Source organism: Athene cunicularia, assembly GCF_003259725.1.
Source record: "Athene cunicularia isolate RWA chromosome 7 unlocalized genomic scaffold, athCun1 chr7_part1, whole genome shotgun sequence".
NCBI classification, from domain to species: domain Eukaryota; kingdom Metazoa; phylum Chordata; class Aves; order Strigiformes; family Strigidae; genus Athene; species Athene cunicularia.
Window position 1 is genome coordinate 7329450 of NW_020799107.1, and position 22072 is coordinate 7351521.

At 40.6% G+C, this 22072-nt stretch overlaps 1 protein-coding gene across 5 annotated transcripts in view; it reads right to left on the reverse strand.

Annotated features, from left to right (window-relative positions):
* The window catches only part of ERBB4 (erb-b2 receptor tyrosine kinase 4), a 402024-nt gene that overhangs the window by 98283 nt on the left and 281669 nt on the right, over window positions 1-22072 (reverse strand). For all 5 annotated transcript variants that reach the window (XM_026852335.1, XM_026852333.1, XM_026852331.1 and 2 more), the window contains one exon: window positions 3286-3471. In XM_026852335.1, the coding sequence (XP_026708136.1) occupies window positions 3286-3471 (186 nt within the window). The remainder of the gene's footprint in view (window positions 1-3285; window positions 3472-22072) is intronic.

The following is a 22072-nucleotide window of genomic DNA, read 5'->3' on the forward strand; positions in this document are numbered from 1 at the left end:
TTCCCGCAGTGAATGGAAACTTGTGGTTGATGCAATAGGCACCTTCTGAGTTCATTCCTCTGGAGACCAGTCTATTTGTACGCAAATTGAATCTTTCCTATTTGCAGGCTGCAGACTGATTCCTAGTTACTGTTAAATGTGACAGATGAGTGGAAAACAAGTATTACTACTCCCCTGCTGCTAGCAGAGGACTAGGACTTTTATACCACTTTTGGGGATCAGGGGACTCCTTGTCTGGTGATCTCAAAGATTATTCTTCCTAGCAGTTCTGAAACATTTTCTTGCGTACATCCCCTCACCCCAATTAACATTACAGTCTGAGACATAGCAAGGGAATAGGCATTTCTGTATCCCATCAGAAAGCACAATGCAATGCAGAAAGTTCTGTGCAACATTTGCATTACTCATATATTATGAGGTGTGCTGAGCCTCATATGTCCCTACGTGTTTTCTCACTTCATTGGTAGCTCCCTATATAATAATTAAGATATGTATCTTTATGCATACATGCAACCTGACAAGGAAGATTTTCAACACACAACTGTCATTTAAGGTCTCCAAAACCAAGAAGAAAATAAAGAGTTAAAGGTACATTTTTATTCTTTAGATTCTACTTTTGCAAAAGGATTGTGCCTTACTGGCATGGTATGCAGGTAGTCAGTACCCTGTGGTGATCTTAACTACAACAATCCATCCCCTACTAAATACCACTGATACACACACAAAAGCGGCAAAATGCGGCACTCCCTGTCAGATGCACACTGTCTCCATGCCCAGTACCACCCACTGCAGTAAAAATAAGAGAAGGGGAAGAGACACATGGAGAAACTGAGAAGAAAATAATCTAGACACACTGCAATGGCCCAGAGTTAACAGGTCAGCCATATGTACCAAGGTACTGTATTTTTTTCAAGAAAATAGTCACCTGCTGCTGTCCCCTTTATGGTTAGACAAATGGATGAACTTCATGCTGTAACGTGAGGTCAAGGCAAAATTAACCTCAGGATTATTGTGATACAGAAGAAGATTAATTTAATTCAACTTCCAATAAACTAACTAAACTTCACAAAAATTCCCCTCAATAATAGGCCACCTTTTGCTATAAAAAACTCTCTTTCTCTTCCTGACGCTTTATCAGTTAATATTACGCATATGATCTCACTTCTTTGCACTGCTTGGTTACCCACCATCTCAGAACTCAAATATCTGTAATACCTCATCTTCTCCTCCCACATCACACGGTAATCAAGAAAACTGCCAGGCATTGATTTTCAAATGAGTGTACCTAAATCCAATCCCCATGTTATGCTGAAACCATTTACAATGGAAATCAGTTTAGAACCTGTTTCACTTTGGTAAGAATCACCATGGGAAAACCATGACCTGCCTTCCACAGCCCCTCCCACAGATCTGTCAGCTCTGTAAGCCTCTACTATGGATCAGGCTATTTGCTTCACTAAATCAGCTGCCCACATGAAGTCCATAGCAAAGCAAGTACAGCTCTTAGTTCAATGAGTTAGTGGCCATATGCATGCACAAACTGAAAACAAAGGTGGATTATCTTTTCACATATGCCACTGTGTAAACGTTTTGTAATAAATAATAACAGCCACTATCAATCAAGAGAGTGAAGAACAGATGGGAAGGAGGTTGTGTTGAGAGGAAGGACTCAAAACAGGAATATGTATTTTCTCCCCCCACCTTCCTCAGTCTGATAACAGCCCTAAATAAACCTTTGCAAATCTCCAGATACAGGCAACCCCCATCAGTGTGTTCCAATATTTCATGAAACTCTGGCTGCTTTACCACCACAGCACAGCAGAATCAGAGTTATTAACACATCTAGGAAATGCTGCAACATCTGAATGTGGGTTTGGGATTCCCTCCACCTCTTCTATGGATCAACTCCTCTATCCTTTAGTCTGGTCATTTCAACTACTGTCACCTTCAGGCAGGTTTGACAACAGATGTGATCTGGGAAAGGAAACAGTCCCTATTAATGAGGAACCTCAAATTCCTCCACTCCTTGAGCAAAAATTCAGGCCTAGCTAAATTTCTCAATTTACTTACTTTTGTAAGAAAATATTTTGTATTTCAGTTTTTAAAAATAAATGAATGTTTACTTGATGGCTGTTATTTGGTCCAGCAAAACAAATGATGACTCTCTCCAGGTTTCTCTCCCAATGCTAAAAGTTTAACATTACAACTTGAATTAAGATTTTGTATTAGATGTAGGAAATTCACTTAAGGCTTCAGATTTAATATAAGAGAGCAGTCCGTGGCACGTATTTTTATGTAACAAGCATTTTCACCGAAATAATCTATCCAAAACTTTAAAGTAACTTCTAAATAACTAAATAAAGAGAGGTCCAGATCCTTATTTGTAGTAACATCACTGTATACAACTCTGGTTGCACAGAATAGCCTTTAAAATGGATAAAAACTATGACCTCTACACTCTCAGATCTTGTTACTCCTTGCAACCAATTATCTTGTTCTTAGTACAACGCTGAGTAACTAAACATACCTGAAAACATGGGCATAACATTGTGCAAGGATTACGCGAGGGCTGCCTTTATGACTTATACTGTGCTCCATCTCAGCTGAAGTGCAGTCTGTATATGAACGATAATGGCTTCACTCTTGCTCCCAAAACCCCACAGGAAGGCAGAGCAAGCAAAGCAGGATCCAGCCCTTGAGATTTCCCATTCTGCAGAGAGGAGCAATATTACCCTCCAGCCTCAGCTGTTGTGATAGGTCTTAAACACAGCAGAACCGCAGTGGTTCCCAAAGGAGTGACATGAAGTGAATATTTATCTTCCTGGCAGTGTGGGGGCAGACAACTGATGGCATATCAGAATTTAACTGGCAATGCAGATTCAGAAAGGCTGAAAACTACAATCAGGTTAAATCAGTATCTATGAACAGGGAACAGTAGAAAAGGCTGAAAAATCATTCTCTGCTCAGCCCCAGATGTCACACAGGGGGCTTCTTCCCTCACTTTTTTTTTCCCCCTGAAAGACCGACCCCCCATTAACACCGAGTTAGAACTACAGTCAAAGAAAAACACTTTGGTTGACATATTAACAAGTCATCTATAATACTGTAAGCGGCTAAAATAATGTGTATTTCAAGAAAAATCCAACCTTCTTGAAAACAAAACAAAAAAATGCCTGGAAAAAAAACACAAACACCCAAACAATGTTTTTTGTATCTTTTGTTGGTATGTCATGTTTTTCAGTTAGTTGTGAAAATGATAAAAAAGGAACAACAAGAACTACATACCTTAGCTATTTGGACACACCAGTTTAGCAGAAGCTGGGAACCAATATTATCCTTATGTTCATGGACATAATCCAACAGGCAGCCATGAGGCATCAGCTGAGTGACGAGCTGAATAGTGGGGCTCAGGCAGACACCCAGGAGTCTCACCAGGTGTGGGTGGTCCATGCTGGCCATGATAAGAGCTTCCTGTAATAATAAAAGTGACTCTGTTACTCCAGTGTGCTTAAAGACTCTATGAATAGATTTCCCGTTTCCCATACAGCATCTGAAGGGGATCAGCGTCCCCTAAGTACCATGAATTCCTGTGTTGTCTATCCAGTGCTAGGCATACTTAGGCAAAATCCAGTCTGATGTAATGTATGCTTGATGTAATGAGCCCCAGGAAACGGGGCAGACTATCTGAACAGATCCAGTAAAGGCTCAGATCAGAAATTCTGCACTGCCCTATATTCCCTGTCCTGTTACAGCCACAGAAGCAAAGATGTAATGGTGACACACTTGACCTTGCTTAAAGGTCTCATTGGTCTTGTTTTACTTCCCTTAATTTTGTTCCTTGAATATATTTTCCCAACTTGTGGTCAAATCTACTGGGCATCAGATTTTTTTTAATGCAAGCAGACTATGCCACCCATGCATAGTGAGATAGCCATTTAGGCCTCATTTGGCAAGATGTTTGTTTGATTAAGCTGTGCTAAACACCTTACTGGATCAAAGATTTTATGCTTAGTATTTTATAGGCTTAAGCATGTAGCACTGATATGTCGACTGAAGCTTTCTCAAAGTTCAACCTGCAAAGCATTAAGAATCAGGAGGTTTGGCGGGGGCTTTTCAAATGTGTCTGATGTTCCCAAGTCCCACTGCAAGTCAGCAGGTTTGTGAAGCCATTAGGATATGACCATGTTGCTGTTTCTATGACTGTTGTACAGTAACAGCCTAAACTAGTGGTTGGGCTGGTACAGTGGTAGCCCAGCTGCAGTAGCAGTCTTACCTATCTCCTGACATTGCCACAAGTAACAATCCAGCAGCTTTCTAAATCTGAGCCTTTTAGCTCAGCTCCTCATTCTTCAAAAGTCCTCTCCCAATAGATCTTGGATGAGTTAGTTCATTTTTTATCATGCTTCAGCTTCCCACACAGTAAACAGGAAATAATACTCCTTTCTCTCTTCTACACTTTATTTATCTTTTCCAGATCATAAGCTTTCAGAGGTTTTCAGATAGCAAGCTAGGTTGTCCAGTACCAAGGACCACACAGACTTAATCTTGGCTATGCTATTTGGCCCTAAAGTTCATACCACTGACAAGTAGCACAGAAACTCCTTATAAAAAAACCTACATGTCTGTTCTTAGAAGTAATGCTGCCTTCACAAGCAACTGGCATTCAAAAAAAGCATCAAGAAAGCTTTTCTCTCTCATTCACTAAGCTGAGTTCTCCATTTCAAGACTTCATCATGGCAATGGAACAATGAAAAGTGAGATGAAACTGCAGCTTTGTAAAGCTATTTTGGTTCTCCTTCTTTCTCAAAAAACCTATACAACATCTTTCTGACAACTTAAAGAATAACAGCTGTAATAGTGCCAAAGAAAGAAGGACAGAAAAAAAGGACGAGGAGAAGTTGGCATCAGAAGAACACAGCACACCCCCCAACTCCCAAAAGTTGTTTTTTTTTTTCCTTCCCTATATTAAGGCAAAAAAAAGTCCTGGCAAGTAGGCTGAGTTTGTGTTAAAGGAAATTGCTCATCATAGTACAAAGAATATTTGAAACCAAATTGCAGAGTATTTGCATAATAGTTCTCTCTCTTTCTTTTCCTCTCTTTTTTTGTTAAAATGAAAAGATGAACAAGACACTAATTGTAGGGTTTTTTCCCCCCCGGTAAGAAAAGAGCAGATGGCCTCCATTGCAGGGAGTATCTCCTTCCTTTTTCTTCCTAAATGTATGTGAATAAATAAAATAAATAAATGAATAAATAGGGGCTATTTGATGGGATGACTGGAGGAGGAGCTCTGAGGAAGATTCCAATGTAACAAATTAGAAAAGGGGTCTTAATTTAAGTAGCTTTGCTCACATTCAGATTAATACAGTTCTCGCTCACTCAACTAATGTACAGCATCTCTGTGACACAATTTTAGCCTTTCTTCTGCTGTGACTAGAAAATGTCACTGAAGGCCACCAGAATAAATACCTGTTGACAGGTGCATTATTCAGTTTCAGAGAGTGAAATTAGTCTGCCTCAATTTATCTTTTTACCCTGTTCATTTTTCTCCTGCAGATGCATAAGGGGATAGTACTTGTTGCCCTCTCCCTCTCTGAGTAAAGGTAAGAGTTTCTGTAGGAAGTTGGAGCAGGAGTACTTTATAATGAGGACTGATTAGAACATAGACCATATATTCTTTTTGCTCACCAAGGGACCAGATGGAAAGCTTTGAAGCATGTGCTCCATTAGTCTCCAGCTACTTGCCATTTACAAGTCTATCTGAGTCCAAAGGAAAGACACTTCTGTACAATAATAAAAGCAAGCAGTGCCATTTGTCTCATTCTGATGTTATGGGAAAGCACATATTCTTCCAATAGTTTTGGGCAACAGTTCCAGAAAAAAAATAACAATGTTGTTAATAAAATATTATGGACTGACCTGTAATGAATTGAGACACACAACAGAGAGCAGGGAAACCTTCATTAGAGATCTAAGTCACTAATGGATACTAATATAGCATGAATTCTGGCTTCACATAGTTATTCTCATTAGTACAAGTATTGTTATTTTTATTGAATTCGCATCTACAGGAGAACTAAATTCAGGGTTATGTCTATCTGGCACAGCACAAACACAAAGTAAAAGAGATTGCAATTGTTTTGCTAGAACCTAATTAGACAAAACAGACAAACAACAACAGAAACGTTATGACTTAGTAGCAGTTTAAAAATCTGTTCAGCAAATAAGGAATACGAGTCCCCATTTTAAAATCTCTTTGGACATGAAAGACCCTAGAGCTACAATCTCCATGGCACTTAGGCACTCTGCAGCCCGATTCCCAATTAAATTTTCTAAAACAATCAGGTAAGGCACCTATACTCACAGACTTGGCTGTCTGACACTGGGATCTTTCAAAACCAACCTCTGCAATTTCCTGTATCTTTTGGTAGGCTTACGTTTGCAGATCTTGCCTCTATACTCAATTAGCACAATTACATGAATGATTCTAAAACTGTGCCAATTCTAATTTAATGGAGAGAAAACTGGGGTACAGAAAAGCACAACCTACTATCCATAGTCACATACAAAGTCTAGAGCATAAGTGTGAACTGAGCCCCAAATCACTTTATCTTTTTCTCCTGAAAAAAATTATTTGAAGGTTGAAATAAAAAAGGGAAGGGGGGAGAAATTATTAAGATACAGTATTTTTCCCCCAGGAGTCAAGAGAGTTTGTAGTATCACGTGCTCACAGTAGTACCTGAAAAATGACAGAATGGTGACAGTTTTGAAAGGCTCCTGTTGGACATCAGACACCCCCTCCTTCATCTATCTGTAGGAGCAAGAAGTCTTATCACAAGAGTAGCTCCCCAGCCAAACCAAATCTTTTCCCAGAGTTTGTTTATGCTACTGTCACTGCTCAGGTATTAATTACCACAGCAGTGCGTGGCAGCCATACACAGGACAGCTATAAACCAGCCAGCTTAGACACAGGTAGCAGCTGCGGAGCTCACCTTGCCCTTACCTCTAAGATGTATTTTGCAGTCTATGGCGAGCCCTGACCAGCTGAGGCTAGGGTACTATAAGATCTCAAACAAGTTACTTAAAACCATGGCTGCATACATATACTCTATTCACAGCAGTGCTTACAATGTTAACATATCCGAGGGGAAGGCTGGTAAAGAAAGACCTTGATGCAGGAGGCAGCTAATCCTGCAGGTAGCTTGGCAGGGCCATTGTTGTGTCCCCCCAGCTTTGTCACAGACCGAATAGCAAGTGACTTTAATTGAGCATTCCATGTTCAACTCAGTATTGTACTTCTCAGTTATGCTGGTTTGTATAAAGAAATCACGGCATGGTGATCATTCCTCTCTTCTGCACCTTTTGAATGTGGTTGAATTATCGCCACATTAAGCTCAACTCCTGTGACTTATACACACAAGCCTACATTAAGCAATTATATTCAACAGTGATATAAATGTTATTTCAGTGCTTCACACTGATCTGTCCCATGCATTTAGTAACACAAGAGCATACCCAAGAAGAAGGGCGAGTTTGTAGGTCCCAGGTGAGCCATCACCAGACCTATGCATGTGGTTTCTGTCAGCACAGACATGTCAATAGGGGCCTGAGGAGGTGCAATTGCTGATGCACAGTGAGAGGCCAGAAGCAGCCTTCAGAGTACCTGCTGCTAGACTGCCAAAACGCACTTCAACAGGTAGACCTTATTTAAGTCATGAGAGCTGGCCTCCACTGTACTGATACCATACAGAGCTCCAGTTCCATCCAGGCTAAAAGCACTTCTCAACACAGATGATGAAGGGAACTAGCCACTCACTTCTCACGGGTCACTTAAGTCACCTTCATTCTTTAGATGGCTTTGAAAGTCCCACCCAAAACTGTTTCCTGATCTACCCATACTCTGCAGATGTTTGAAATGCCTTTAATTTGACTGTTGTTTCTCAAGAGTAACTTTTGAAGGCTTGTTCTTTAACAGATGAGCTTTCTGAGCATCAATGCCCATACCACACAGAGCACTGGGATAAACTCACTTACAGGGAGCCAATGTCCCCTTCCAGTGCTCCACATCCCTCAGAGCCAGTGCAGGAGAAACACGTTCCCTGTTGCAGAGAAGCATCACAGATCTGCTGCCCCAATTTAGTAAGCCCAGGGTAAATTTCACGGCTCCAGTTAAGCCAGATGAAGATATGCACCTGATAAAAAGTTCAGTAAGCAGGAACAAAGTCTTAAAAAATCTTTGGTTTCCTAACCTTCTGCTTCTAACTGTTCTTGCCATAAAATGCCTTCAAACAAAACAAGCCAGAAAAGAACAATTCACCTGTTTTTTCTAATCACTGTTGAGTAAATAAACATACTTAAAGGCTGACTTCATACTGTGCTGCGCATTTTTCTGAAAGCACAAGCTGTGCTGTGGTAACAGGAGAGATACTACAGTGAATACACTGCTTTTTACATTAATTTTACAACGCTCCTAATGGCTAGGGCAAACACCTGTCTGGAATGCACGTCTGACCTGCTTCAGGGCAGATTCAATTACAGTCCAACATATTTTCAATGCCTTTTCTTTGTCTGCTAGGTCTTACAAATTTTTTAGGTTATAGCCAACTTAGCCTATGCAGTCTGCACAATTACTTAAGCTGAAAGATAGCACAAAATATATCTAACAACATATATGCCCACATTTATCGTATGACAATGATACCCATTGTTCTATTTCCCCTCTACTTCCTATACAAGATGCTGCTTTCAAACTGCTTCACAGCACTGCTATACTTTCAACCCTAGGGCTGCAATTTGTCACCACTGGGGCAGATACCCTCTGGAAAGCTTCCATTGAAATGTCTCAGCCGTTTCTGAAAATGAAATGAGAGATGTGGCTATAGGGACCAACAAAGGATATCAGAGTCCCACAGTGGGACAGTAGCAAACAGAGGGATGACAGTAACTGCATAAACTGCCACAGCTGTTTTTCCAAGAACCGCTTTATAGTCATTAGGAGCAGACACATTTAACAGGGCACTTTCAGGCAAAAGTCTTTCTTGGGACTTAGCAACAGCCTCTCTAACCAATTTTACTGCTGTGTATAACACAGTGAACAACACCTGAATGCTGCAAAGGCAGACTCAACCCTGAGGTTACTACTGCAGGACTGAGCTATGTGCTTTAACTTGGCTCATGTAAGTATGGTAGCATGGCCTACGACAAAACAGGTTTGTCACTGTACTCTCCAGAGAGGTGGTGACAACACCTAGGTTGTGTACAACAAATTCTCTCAGCATCCACTGGAGCAGGACTTAGGAGCAAATGAAGAAAGGTATTTAAAAACAGAAAATCTTTCTATACATCCACATCCATACTTCAAGCATAAAGCAAGATGAATACTTCCAGTAAGTACAGGTTCATCAATGGTTGTTGCACAGAAGTGTAACAGTGCACATTCAGGTGCAAATCCACTGTTGACACTCACACAAACAACTGCTTTTTCTTTGGGTAAATGCTGAGTTTGTCTGGCACAACAACAGTTATTTGTTGCTAAATCAAGGCCCTGTTGTTAAGGAAGTCTAACTGGCTGTTAGCTAGAGTTCTGCACTAACCATCATCTCCTTGAAGCTCCACCCGTGCTTGTTTTGCTTTAGGAAGCCACTTTAAGGAAGCTATATGTGACCAAACAGAGAAGACAACAGTATGAGTCTTGTTAACATGTTTCCTCAGAGCCAGGAAAAGCTCTTATGATTAAAGAGACTACAGGCTTTCAATGGACGATTTAGGACTTTTATCTCCTTTGGACATAAGAGATTTGAGATTTTTTTTAGTTCAGTTTCCAATGAAGAGCTTGACCAGAGGTCTGCTGGGTAGTAAGTGAAGTCACTGCATACTTAGACTGGAGTACAAGTGTGTTGCACCACTAAATGGTGAAATTACTTTATTCTTTCAGAAAGATCTGGAAATCCAGCTGCCAGGTGTGCTACTATGCCTAAAACTTTCTAGGATAAAAATGAAGAATGAAAATGGAAAAAAAAAAAAATTCCACAGCAGGGACCACACACTGTGGTCTATCATGCACAAATGTGATAGAACAGTATCAAGCAAGTAGCGCTCACTTGGCTCAGACCAAGGTTGGGAGAAGCTCACTTCTAGGTAGCCAATGCCCCATTCCAGTGCTGCACATCCCTCAGAGCCAGTTGGGAGAAGCTGGCTCCAGGTCAGTGTCCCACTGTGCATCCAGGCTGCAGCTGGGTGATGAGCAAGGCACAGCACACCACTGGAGCAATGTGCTCTCCACTGCTCAACAGGTGCACAGCCTTTTCTGGAGGTGGTACGTGTCTTTCAGTGTGCTGCATTCCTCAGAGCAGGCATAGCCTCTGAGACTCCTTTGCTTATCACAGCATTTGCCCACAGCAGAGAGGGTACTTAGTCTCACTGACTCAACACTGCAGAGGCACAGCCTGCACTGTTGACACTGAATTCAAATGCATGAGATTGCCCCATGTGATTCAAATGCACGGGAGAGACGCTCCACTTTCCTCCAAATGCTTACTTGAAACTAGTACCATTCACGGATTTGAAAACTCTCCCTCTCAAAGGTGACACAAACTGCTGGGTCAAATAGTGTCCACCTTGGAGAAGCAGTAGGTCCTATTTATGCAGGAATACATACTTTCATGCGCTTATAGAAGCAAATCTGGCTCACTACTAAAAAAAAAAAAAAAAAGAAAAAAAAGAAAAAAAAGAAAAAAGGCAGTACTCTGATCCCTGTCCTGCCAACACCATAAACACTGAGAGCACAGGCAACCATGCTGACTCCAATAGGGCTCAAGTTCTTAGAGTTAAGCACATGCTTAAATGTTCAAAAGTTTAGAAGATATATTTTGTAGAACCCACACACCATATGCTTCTTACTTCTCCCTGCTGACTTTGTACCAATTAAGTCTCCTAATTAATCAGAGCCCGTGTTAGACAGCTGAGGAGGAATCTCAAGTCTAAAGGAACAGACCTCTAGTGCGCAACAAACCAAGTAAAGATTTTCCTTCAAGCATCCAGTCAGAGAACAACTCCCACCGGCCTTTCTGTGAACCTTGTCTGAAAACGCTGATTCTGGTGACTAGAAAGAAAAATCTAGACCAGGTTCTGTTCACTTATATGCATAAATGGCCAAGAGTTCAGGACCTCAGCAATCAGAAATGTTTCCATTGAAAGCTGTCAAGAGAAGTAACAGTGGGTTTCAGACTGGCCACCTCCCCTTGCAGATTGGACGTAAGTGGTTTACAGCTGGCACACCTCTTTGTAAAAATATCGTATCATTCTGACAAATGTTTTACTTACAGTTTGTGACATGCATCATTATTTCAGAATAGTCTGTCAAAAGTGATTTGTTTCTTACTATTTTGATGCAACTAGCAAAAATGTTTGAAGTTTTAAACAGTCTAAAAAAGCAACGGTTTCAGTATTATTCAAACAGGAGGGTAAACAGACCTTACCACTGACCAACTTATAAACATTTTCAGCCTTAGTTGCAGATTCATTTCAGGAGGGGGGAGTTATTTCTTTGATTTTTGATTTAAGAGGAATGATGGCAAGGTCTCAAGAATGAGTGACAGAGAAAAAAGAAAATCTATCAAGTTCTCTCTCCTTTCTGAAAAGTCTCAGGGCATTGCTTTGAAATTTTCTGTTATCACTGAAAAGCTTGACTTTATAATCACACACTCAAAGCTCATTTCTCCTTCAGGATCAATTTAAAGGGACAGCATCAGATTGAAACCTAATTTCATCAAGTGTACTATCAACATTAAGAGTTGTTTTAATCAAAGATACATTTTGCCCACAACCCAGGTATTTCATCTCGCACAACTGAGAATTCAAAACAGACTCATCTCCATGATTCCCTCATCTGTATTCCGTTGCATAAGAGCACCACACTCAGGACTCAAGTACTGCAAAGGGATGATGATATTTAAAGAAAAAAGGTTTCATTGGACTGTTTGGTTCGCTGTTAGATTATTTTTTTTTTGACCAAGCTGGCATCAGTGAACAACAGTCATCAAAAGCTGCAACACATTTCTTGTGTTACAGTGCTTTCTTCTGTTACTCTGCTTGCTATTTTCTCCTAAGTTTCTACAGCTTCTCCTCCACCCTTATCTTCTCTGCTTTCTTTGTTCTTTATTTTACCATTCTGTTGACCTACTCTTCTCCCAAAGATAAAATTAAAAACCTCTTAAAAAAATGCTTGAAAGAAAATCACTGCCACCACCAAAATTCATACACTTCCCGCCTGCTGTGCACTGCATCTCCTTTCCCAAGTGCTGCGAGGCCGGGCTCTGCCCTGTGCTTCACCTGCCATGGCAAAACCTCAATGCTGGCTGCATCTGGTGATGCAGCCCCTACTCCTGCTGCTGGGCAGATACAGCCCAGCCTTAGCACACTCCTAGAATAGCGAATCCTGGGAGCACTGGGTGTGTGTAACAGGGCTGGGGTAGCAGGGTGCTGTGGGGGAGCCCCTGGAAGAGAGGCTGGGGCTGCCCCAGCCTAACACTGCTGACTCCAGCCAGCCCATGCTGCTGCAGGCGGGGAGAGCTGAGCGGAGTGGGGCCAGGGAGAGGGGGAGGAAAAGTGGGTTTTTTCCACAAACATTTTAACGTGTTTGGATTTTGGGTTTTTGTTGTTTGCTAATACCGAATCAGCTATTAAGTATTTCTATTAATTGACAATAAATTAAGTTAAATTCCCCAAGTCAAGTCTGGTTTGCGCATGACAGTAATTGGTAAGCGATTTCCCCATCCTTATCTTGATGCAGGAGTTCTCTCTCCTGTTTTGCCCATTTTCTCTCCAGTCCTGCTGGGTGTGGAAAGGCAAGCAAGTGGCTGTGAGGGGACTTGGCTGCTAGTTGGGACGGCTCCCCCGCCCCTTTCCATGGCCATCCGTGAGATGCTGCCCACCCAGCTCAGTAACTCAGCTCTGAAAACTGGCCAGAATTTAGGAAGTCAATGCAAAGGAGAGCAAAGTTAGCTCAACATCCCTGGCCTGCCTTATAGATTAATGTTTTTGGGGGATGTGGTGTATTTGTTCTTAAAGATTGGCAGCTTGTCTTATGCTCTAATCATAACATTTCATATCTCTCCCTAAACTTTCACAAGATTTGAGCATGTCCTGCTGTCAGGGTAATACACCCGCACACACACACACACACACACACGTAACAATATAATATCATAATGGATTTTTTTTTCATGTTGATAAAATCTTGACCTCTGCAATAATGCCCACATCAAATACTATATCTGATCTTCAATGTGTGGCTGTATTCAGGTCCAGACTTCTGTCAGGGCGAGCCAAACAATTCCAAGAACAAACTTACATGAATGAGTGGCCAGCTGTCTGTCACCAATACAAAAACCTCGGTCAAATCAGTCAACACAACTGTACTTACTAGTTTCTATTTGTGGCTGGATAGACACTCTCATCAAGACAAGAAAGACCTCACTGAAGTATAGAAGCCAAGAACATAAAGTTATGAGAAAACACCACTTAAACTTGCAGTACTGCAGGAGGGAATGACTATTTAATAAGGAATCTGTAATTTGAGAGTGGTACAAATAGGGGAAAACAATAACATATGTTACACTTTCATCCTCTTTTGTGAACTGCCACAATCCCAAGAACATTTAACTATGCTAGTATGATGGCACGGTATCACAGATCCAGAATTTCCAAAGGACTATTCAACCAAAAGGACTCTACAAGGCAAAACTCAAACCTCTTTTTCTAGCATTTCTTACAGCAAGCTGCAACAAGGCTGACTGGGGTAAATGTGCTTTTCAACAGCCAGCCATACCTTGCAGCTGTCTAGGAAAGAAAGTGAAAAAGGCTCTCTCTTCTGACACTGCCAGGGAAACTTCAGGCAAAAAAAGCACATAAAGAAAACCTGGAACCCCAAGGCACCACCACTGTGCCAAAGTTAGTGCTAGAGACATATGCACAGCAGTTCTGTGGATATGCCACACAAAGAGCAACTTGCTTTCAGTTCTGAAGCACAGACAATTTGCACCCTGATTATAAAACAGTAACCCTATCCACACTGCAGAGAGTTTTGACAGCTAGCACCTATTTTGCATCTGAGGCTCAGTAGTCAAGGGGCTGACACTAATAAAAAAGCAGTAAAAGGTATCCGTAGCTGTTATACCATCAGCCTGATTAACACAATTACCTGTTTGGGGTGACTTTTATAAAACAGAGTGGAGTTACATATAATTAGTCCATCCTATCTATTCCTTGTTGCATGCATTTTCATTTTTAAAAAACCTATACCACCGTGGTATGACATCTTACTGGGATCAAAGAATACACTATCCCTGTGAGAGGCACACCGTGAAGCTCAAAGCAACACCAAGTTGCCAGTTCTTTAGTCATCCTCAGCAAACTTCTGTGCCAGTGACATGCCAAAGCCACAGCAAGCTGTTGCACATCACTGGAGACCTTACAGGAGTGTTCACTGAGAGGTGGTTTTGGAAGTAGATAAAGATGGCACATTTGGATTGTACTGTGATGATGTAGAAAGAGAAAAAGGTATCAGTCAGCAGCTATGGGCAGGCCAATATGAACTTGAAATAGTCCTGGAATTTTATCTCATTTATACAAGCAGGGGAGCGAGACAGACGTCTATGTACATTAAAGCATCTTTCAGGACTGGGCTACAAAAGGATATTACATGACAAGAAAATGCTCTCTTTGTGTGACGCTTTTTATGTTCACATGGAACACTGAATGCCACTCACTTTTTCAGCACCAGTTCAGCTGCAGAACAGAGGGCTGATTCTGCAAGCTTTAGTTGAGCTAGAGACATTTATATGGTGACACAATGTAGTTTAAGACACTTACTGGAGCTCTAGGACACTTTGAGAGCTTGCTAAGCTGCCACATAAACATCAACATGGCTAACATTTGGTAGTCTAGAGTTTCACTCAGATCTATGTTCTGATCTGAATGACAGCACTGTCAAGCACATAAATTGTCCTCTCACCTCATAGATTAGTCACAGAGGGACCAGAAGCATCTTCCCCTTCTGTTTAAAAACAGACAGGACACAGCATTCAGATCCTCAGAAAAGACCTAGCACTTGAAAATGTTTCCCATTCCTTACCCAGCTAAAGAAAAAATTCCCCAGTCCTCCCTGATGTCCAGAACTTAACCACTCAGTAAAAATGTTTAATATTCCAATTTGGATTTGACAACATTCCTGTCTAGTAAAGTAGTCTGACTTTTGAAACAACCAACAACTTCAAAACAGAAATCTACCACAGTTCATTCACAAAATGAAAAAACAAATATTTCAATCACTAACAAATGTATAAAACATCTTCCAGCTGAGAATTTCACTGGAATTTATCTCCCACTGGAAAGATTCAGCAGAAACTCTTCTTTTAGTTCCAGTGAGTTAATATATTGTACCAAGAAATCTTTTTCCATTATTTTGCCAAGAAAACATTTCACTGAGGAAACTAACTTTCTTTCCCGATTTCAAATACCATTTCTTTCCAAACCTCCTCCAAACACTTTCATTACTAAAATAACTTCCCAGAAGACTTGTATTTTTAGCAGATGACTCTAGCCACTGGCCTAAACCAACAATACTTCCTTTTAAAAAACTCAATTTGCTTGGCTTCAGAAAACATACGCAGAGATAAATTCTGCTTTTACAGGCATATACAAATCATCCCACTGAACTCCACCAAAGGGCATTGCCTAGCCAGCAAATGTAGTCTCAACATCAGAGAATGTTTCCAAATGGATTCAATCTGGGGGTTGCCTATCCACTGACATTAGCTCCACTCAGTGAATTGAAGCCTGGGGAACTGCCCGTAGCTAGACCTCGTTCCACATGCCCCTACTTTATTGAGGTCTTAATTTCCATCAGGTAAACTTATTTGACTGTACATCAGCCATTTCCTACTTTTGCATCGATATTGCTCCATATCACAGGATTTACCCATGCAAGTTGATCAATGAATGCCTTTGAAGCTAGTATCGAGTAAATGTAACACCGCTGCAGTTTGTCAACAGAGCTCAAAAATCTATGTAACTGTATTTTCTTAAACATTTTTATATTATTTTTCATGTAAAGCACTAAGATAACAGACCCTGGTCTACCCGAAGCCTATTTAATTGTATTTTGTATAATGTGTATGTCTATGCAATTAAAATCCTGACATTCTATATAAAGCAGAAACCTTCAGGATACAATTGCAATCCCCTTATATGTAATGCAGAGGTAAGAATACCTATTCCCTCTCTTCTGTTGCTAATACACAATTTGCCTTACATCAAGTGTCATCCATCTTTTTTAAAATACCCGACTTGGAGTCAAAACCTGACTGATAAGAGATGTTAGATAAAACAGCTTTGTTTGAAAACAAACCTCATATAGTAAAACTTTTTGAAGTAAACATTACAAGCCTATTTAAAACCAGAACATAATTAAAAAGAAAAAAAATAATTTGCTTAGAGGTTATGAGATCTGTGTTGCAATTAACAGACTCCCATCTGTAAATGGGTATAATAATAATCATTCCTTTACCCTTTATCTGCCATGTCTATCTTGACTGAAAGCTTTTCAGGGCAGGGACAAACTCAACATGTTTTCACAGCATGAAGGTTTTCTAATCTTAATAGGTCCAAGAGATGCCATATATTACAATGAGAAGCTACACCAAAGTTAATATAGAAAACACTGCTCTGCAAAATCTTGTTTATTTTTGAAACTACAGTTTCACTACTGAAGGACCAAGCATTTCAAACCAGCAATTACTGCTCCATGGACTGTCAGCCACATTGTGACCTCAGCTTTATCTCTGTTTATCCTAGTTATTGCACTGAAGTCTAAAACTTATTGGCAAAATATTACAAAGATTATCAGCAAGCCAGTCATGTACCAGATTTCCCTGTCTTATTTCTTCCATTACAACTATGTGACAAGCAACAATAGGGACAGTTGACTATCACTTGTAAATAATATGTAGAATATTAACAGGAACAGATGGTAATTATATCATTTTTATAAGTCTGTGACAGTGATGTATCAGAGATGTCTGGATCAGCACTGAGACATGGGATACACTTAATTTTAATTTTTGAAGGGTTATCTGCAACAAAACACTAAGGAAGAAGTATTCCAAACTACAGTTTCTTAGAAGACTTTAAGATAAAATATATTTCGACGGTGATACTTCATGTTCAGCTCCCTATAAGCCTGTGCCTCTGTAAATTTCTATTAAAAATGGACACAGTGTATTTGTACATATAAAATGGTCTTGGATTTTTTTCCTCAGTATAACACAAAAAACCTTGTTCTCCCCTAAATTTAAGTTGACTTGGCACTTTGACAGTATAAAACCAAGTATGACAAATATAATGCATTGATCTTCCAGGGCCCTTTGCCCTTGCTCACTTTCTGCATTGTTGCTGATCTGTGAGTTACAACATGTGCCGGAGCTCACACACAACCCCATCAGGCTGCTTTCATGAAAAATCTGATATGTAATAGCCTACCCATCTGGCACTGAACTAAATCACAGACAAATGTACTTCAAAAATGTTTAGCCAGCATATACATACAGCTTTACAGCCAGCTCCTCTGACTTAAATATCAAGACATTTCTTCTTCAGTCTTTCCCTCAAACCTCATTAGATTCACTGTTAACCTCGAACTAGTGATGGCTTGTTTGGGATGCATTACAGTTAGTCCTATGGAAACAGTACCTCTTTTTTTATTAACAGAGGTCCCATAAAAACCTGCATTTTTTATCAGTGTGGCAACATTCTGGCGTATGCATTGCCCTTTAGGAATTTAAACATTAACGTGTGCCTATTTTAGATTGCTAATATGAGCTGGCAGCACAAAGATAAAATGCAAAGCAATAGGAAGTTTCTTAAGAACAGGCTTTCGGTTTCTTTCAGCGCTAGTTGACCAGTTCTCAGTGCCAAACTCTGCTTTAAAACTGGGTATCTTTGTCAACTAACTTCTCATAACATATCAAGCATTATTCAACAATCTTATAATCCATTTTAACATGTTTTGTCAGTTTTGTTTCTGTACTTTGCATCTGAATGTCAGGAGGACTCTGCAAAGAATTCCAGTGTTCCCAGTCATTTTGCTGATGTTTAAGGAAGGCTGTTTCTCCTGTGTGTCATTACACCTCTATCAGCTATAGCCTACCATTCTGGCAAGATTGGTTCCTACACAGATAACATCTTCCCCTCTGCTTTAAATCACACCATCCATTGGTTGTGCAGATGAAAAGAGTAGCACCTGCATGCACTATCACTTGGGAGGAGAGTCACCAAAACGCATGGCCTTACTGTATCCAGTAGAAAATTTTACTCAAGTGCATATGATTGCTCTCCTAAAAGCCCACATCCAGAAGCACCTAAGTTCTGGGAAAATATGAAGCTGAAGGAGAGCATTCTGGCTCAGGTCCAGATCTAACGTATAGTAACGGTTGGTAACATACAGTGCAATGCCAAGAACTAGAGACCCACGGTGCTGTAAGCAACAGTAAACTCATGGAATTACAAATCCCAAGCACTTCTGATTAAGTCTCCTAATTAAACTATTGTGCATCACTTTTGATACTCAGAGCACCACTTCTGCCTTTTTTAATATTCCCATCCTTTGCCTGTTCAATATCTAAACACTTTTTCAAAAAAGGTCTGTCCCACTGTGTCCTTATATAACAGCATAACACATACAGCGAAGCAAATATCTGACTTCATGTTTCAGTAACCAAGCTCAAACATACACTCCAAAGCCATAAGTATCAACCATGTTATTGGTGTGCCTCATACCTTTAAAAAGAAATTGTAATACAAGACATCAGTTCAAAATGTTTCCTTCACATACGCACTCTTTACAGCCAAAACTACTTCTTCAATACGATTGAATTTTTTATAGTTTCAATTAACCCACACATATGTTTCCCAGTTAATAAACTAACATTCCTTCCTGATCTCCCCACTCACAGATTTATCAAGCTAAGGTCAGTTGATTGGTCGCAGGGTCTCCAAGTCATAATGCAACACAAATTTTAAATAAGGAGTTCTGCCACTGCCAGCCACAAAAACCTTCTAAATATACTTCCTAACTCATTTAGGAATAACTTGTAACACCAGCCACTCACTGAAGCATGTGATTCTCCCTTAAACCTGTGGCAGGCTTCTTGGAAGGATGACTCCAAGAGATGAAGTCCCAGCTCTGCTGAATTCACTGGCAAGTTCACAGCTCCTGTTGATTTCAACAAGGCTCAGGTTTCCCCCATCACCAGTAGCAAGCAAAATCTCTTTCCCTCACTGTATTTTCCAGTTAGTGCCTTATGCCAGCAGAACTGTTTCCAAACAGTGTATACACTTTCTCCATACAGCCACATGCTCTTGCATATGGAAAATTAACTGTGCCCTGCACATACACACACATCTTACCCTCACATACTATGAAAGGAAAAATTACTGAAGTAAGCATTTAAAGAGAAAATTATTGCTTAAGATGGAAATAACAGAAATGTGGCCTTGCAACAGTTAATGTTCAGATGGCTAAAAGCAGTTAACCTTCAGTAGCGATCAGACTTCCAGCTTCTGTAGAGGCTGATCACTCTTGGGGCTTGTGCATGGTATGCAGAGTTCTCAAGGACAGCTTGATTTCTGGCATCTCTGGACAAGTTGGAAATTGTAATTGCAATCACAGTGAGCTTCTGCACCTAGAACTGACAGGCAAACAGTTTCCCCTCCTAAGTGGCTATACTTACCATGTGTGTAAGTGGGAGGAAGAGGGGAGACTGCACAAAAAAGAGTCTACAATCAGACGAGTTAGGTCACCCCTTGCCCCCACCACCAGCAACTTACCATGATAGAGTGAAAACCTGTTTGAATTGCAGCTGAAGCACAGTGCCAGGCAGTGCAGCACCACTGCTGTTGATTATCAGCTATTCTTATAGAGATCCCTTATGACAGTTCGAAAGGAGACAGTTCGAAAGAAGGATGTTTACGTAAATGACAGCAGATGAGGATAAGAAAAAAACTTTCCCTGCTGCCATAAATTATTTCATTTGATCCTAAAGCTGCCCTTTAAACTGAGGTTCAAGATTAACTCGATTGTATTTCCCATGCAGCCAGTGGAATGACTGTGGGGTGCCTGGATGTACTATCCAACCACTGTTAGTAGCAGTGTCTTTTCAGACTTTCAGAAGCATCTACATGGACAGTGAAGACCTGGATCAAACACTTGGCTAGGTAGCATGAGATGTATACAAGGAACTAAAAATAATTCAAGGGACAGACAAAAATATTTCTCAAGTCGCCTACATAGTCATATAAGGCAGGATGTTACAAGGAGACTCAGTGTAAATGCATCTGTGTCAACTGAGAAACTGTATATCACAGAGCATGTCCACAGAGAGAAAGAAACAAAGAAAAGCATCAAGACCTATCCAGATCTCTGCAGGTTTTCAGCTGAACAGAAGATAAAATTCTCTTTTGCTAGTCAGCTACACGATTTTTTCCTCTTGAAACCTCTGAACCAAAGGTAAGTTCAATACGTCTTGAGGACTTGTCTTTATCACAAGACAAGCTTACAATTAAGGAAAAGCCATTTCTCCTTTTGCAGTACAAGACAACTGACTGGTTTATTAATTTAGTTAATTAGGCCAGACATAGATAAAGGATGTGGGTATCAGCCCCCTATATGCAGCTTTAATTTGTTTGCTGCATGCCTGATGGAGGTCATCGTCACTTATTACTTTTACACTTCACTTGACAAATGCTCTCCTGCACACTGACACTGCTCCTAGAGACAGCAGGGAACTACAGTAAGTCCAGGCGAAGTCAAGAGGCCCCCTAGATCTTAATTATAAAACCATAAAAGAAACCAACTGCCTCTGAAGCTCTCTTACCAGGAAACAAATGAGAATGGGAAATTTATTTCCAACCATAAATCCCAAACCCTTCAGTTTAATTTTTCCCAAGTTAACTTTCTCACCTAGCTAAGCAGCACTGCCTTCTATTATTAGCTTCTGGCCCAATATCAGCTGACCACCATCAGTCAAACTGTCTTCATCTCAATGAGCTCAGGGACTCCCAAGGAACTCTGTGTATGCGGACTTGTGCTTGCAGCCTCTAATTATTTTCTAACAGATAATGGAGCATTTAAGTTCAGAGAGGATAGATTAAACTTGTAAGTGGATCAAAACCCTGGACAGAATCACAGCTCACAGGATTACTTCCTGGAAACACCAAGCTTAGAGGGCTAGAGAGGAAGGGCCCTCATCAATTGTCTGTTTGCCCAGGACACGTTACTTTAAATAATATTTTTTTTAGCCTTAAAGATGGTTTGCTTATGCTTTCCAACTGCACTGTGACTTTCGAATATATTACATTATCGGTCAAGCATCTGGTTTGATGTTAAACCATCTGATCAGGCCAATGGCTACTTGACTTATCAGACAATCATAACAGTCAAATAATTTGAGGCTGAGGAGGGGAAATTGTTTTTACAAGTGAAATTATAAGTCCTTGTTCTACTATCAAGTAGCCTCTCAGCTGCATATTTGCCTTTTTTCCTCACAACAAGCCTCTTTTCCCTCCTTACAACTCAGGACCCTCGTATATTCTGTTACCAGCCTTAGGGTAAGGAGCAGGATATCCATCCCTCCTGATACCTGCTGCGTCCACTGGTCACTGCTCTCTCAGACATGCTTGCAGGCAGACCAGGAGCAAGAATGCCTGCACTCTGAATTCAAATTCCAGCGCCCTTTGGGGGACAATGAAGTGTGACCAGCCAAGCAGGGAGGAGAGACTATGCCCCACAATTTAAGCACCTAACTGTTTCAACACCTGAGGGGAAATCCTTTAGACTGTGAAATTATTCCAGATATAATACATATTCAGAAATAGGTGGGAAAAAAGTAAACCTACATTTTACAAAACAGTAGCAACAACTTCTGCAGGGTGAAAGCAAATCCATACAAGTCCACATGTACATTCTGTTTCTGCCCTGGAGAAGGTGGTATGGGTTACTTAGCAGACTTCAGCTTGCACT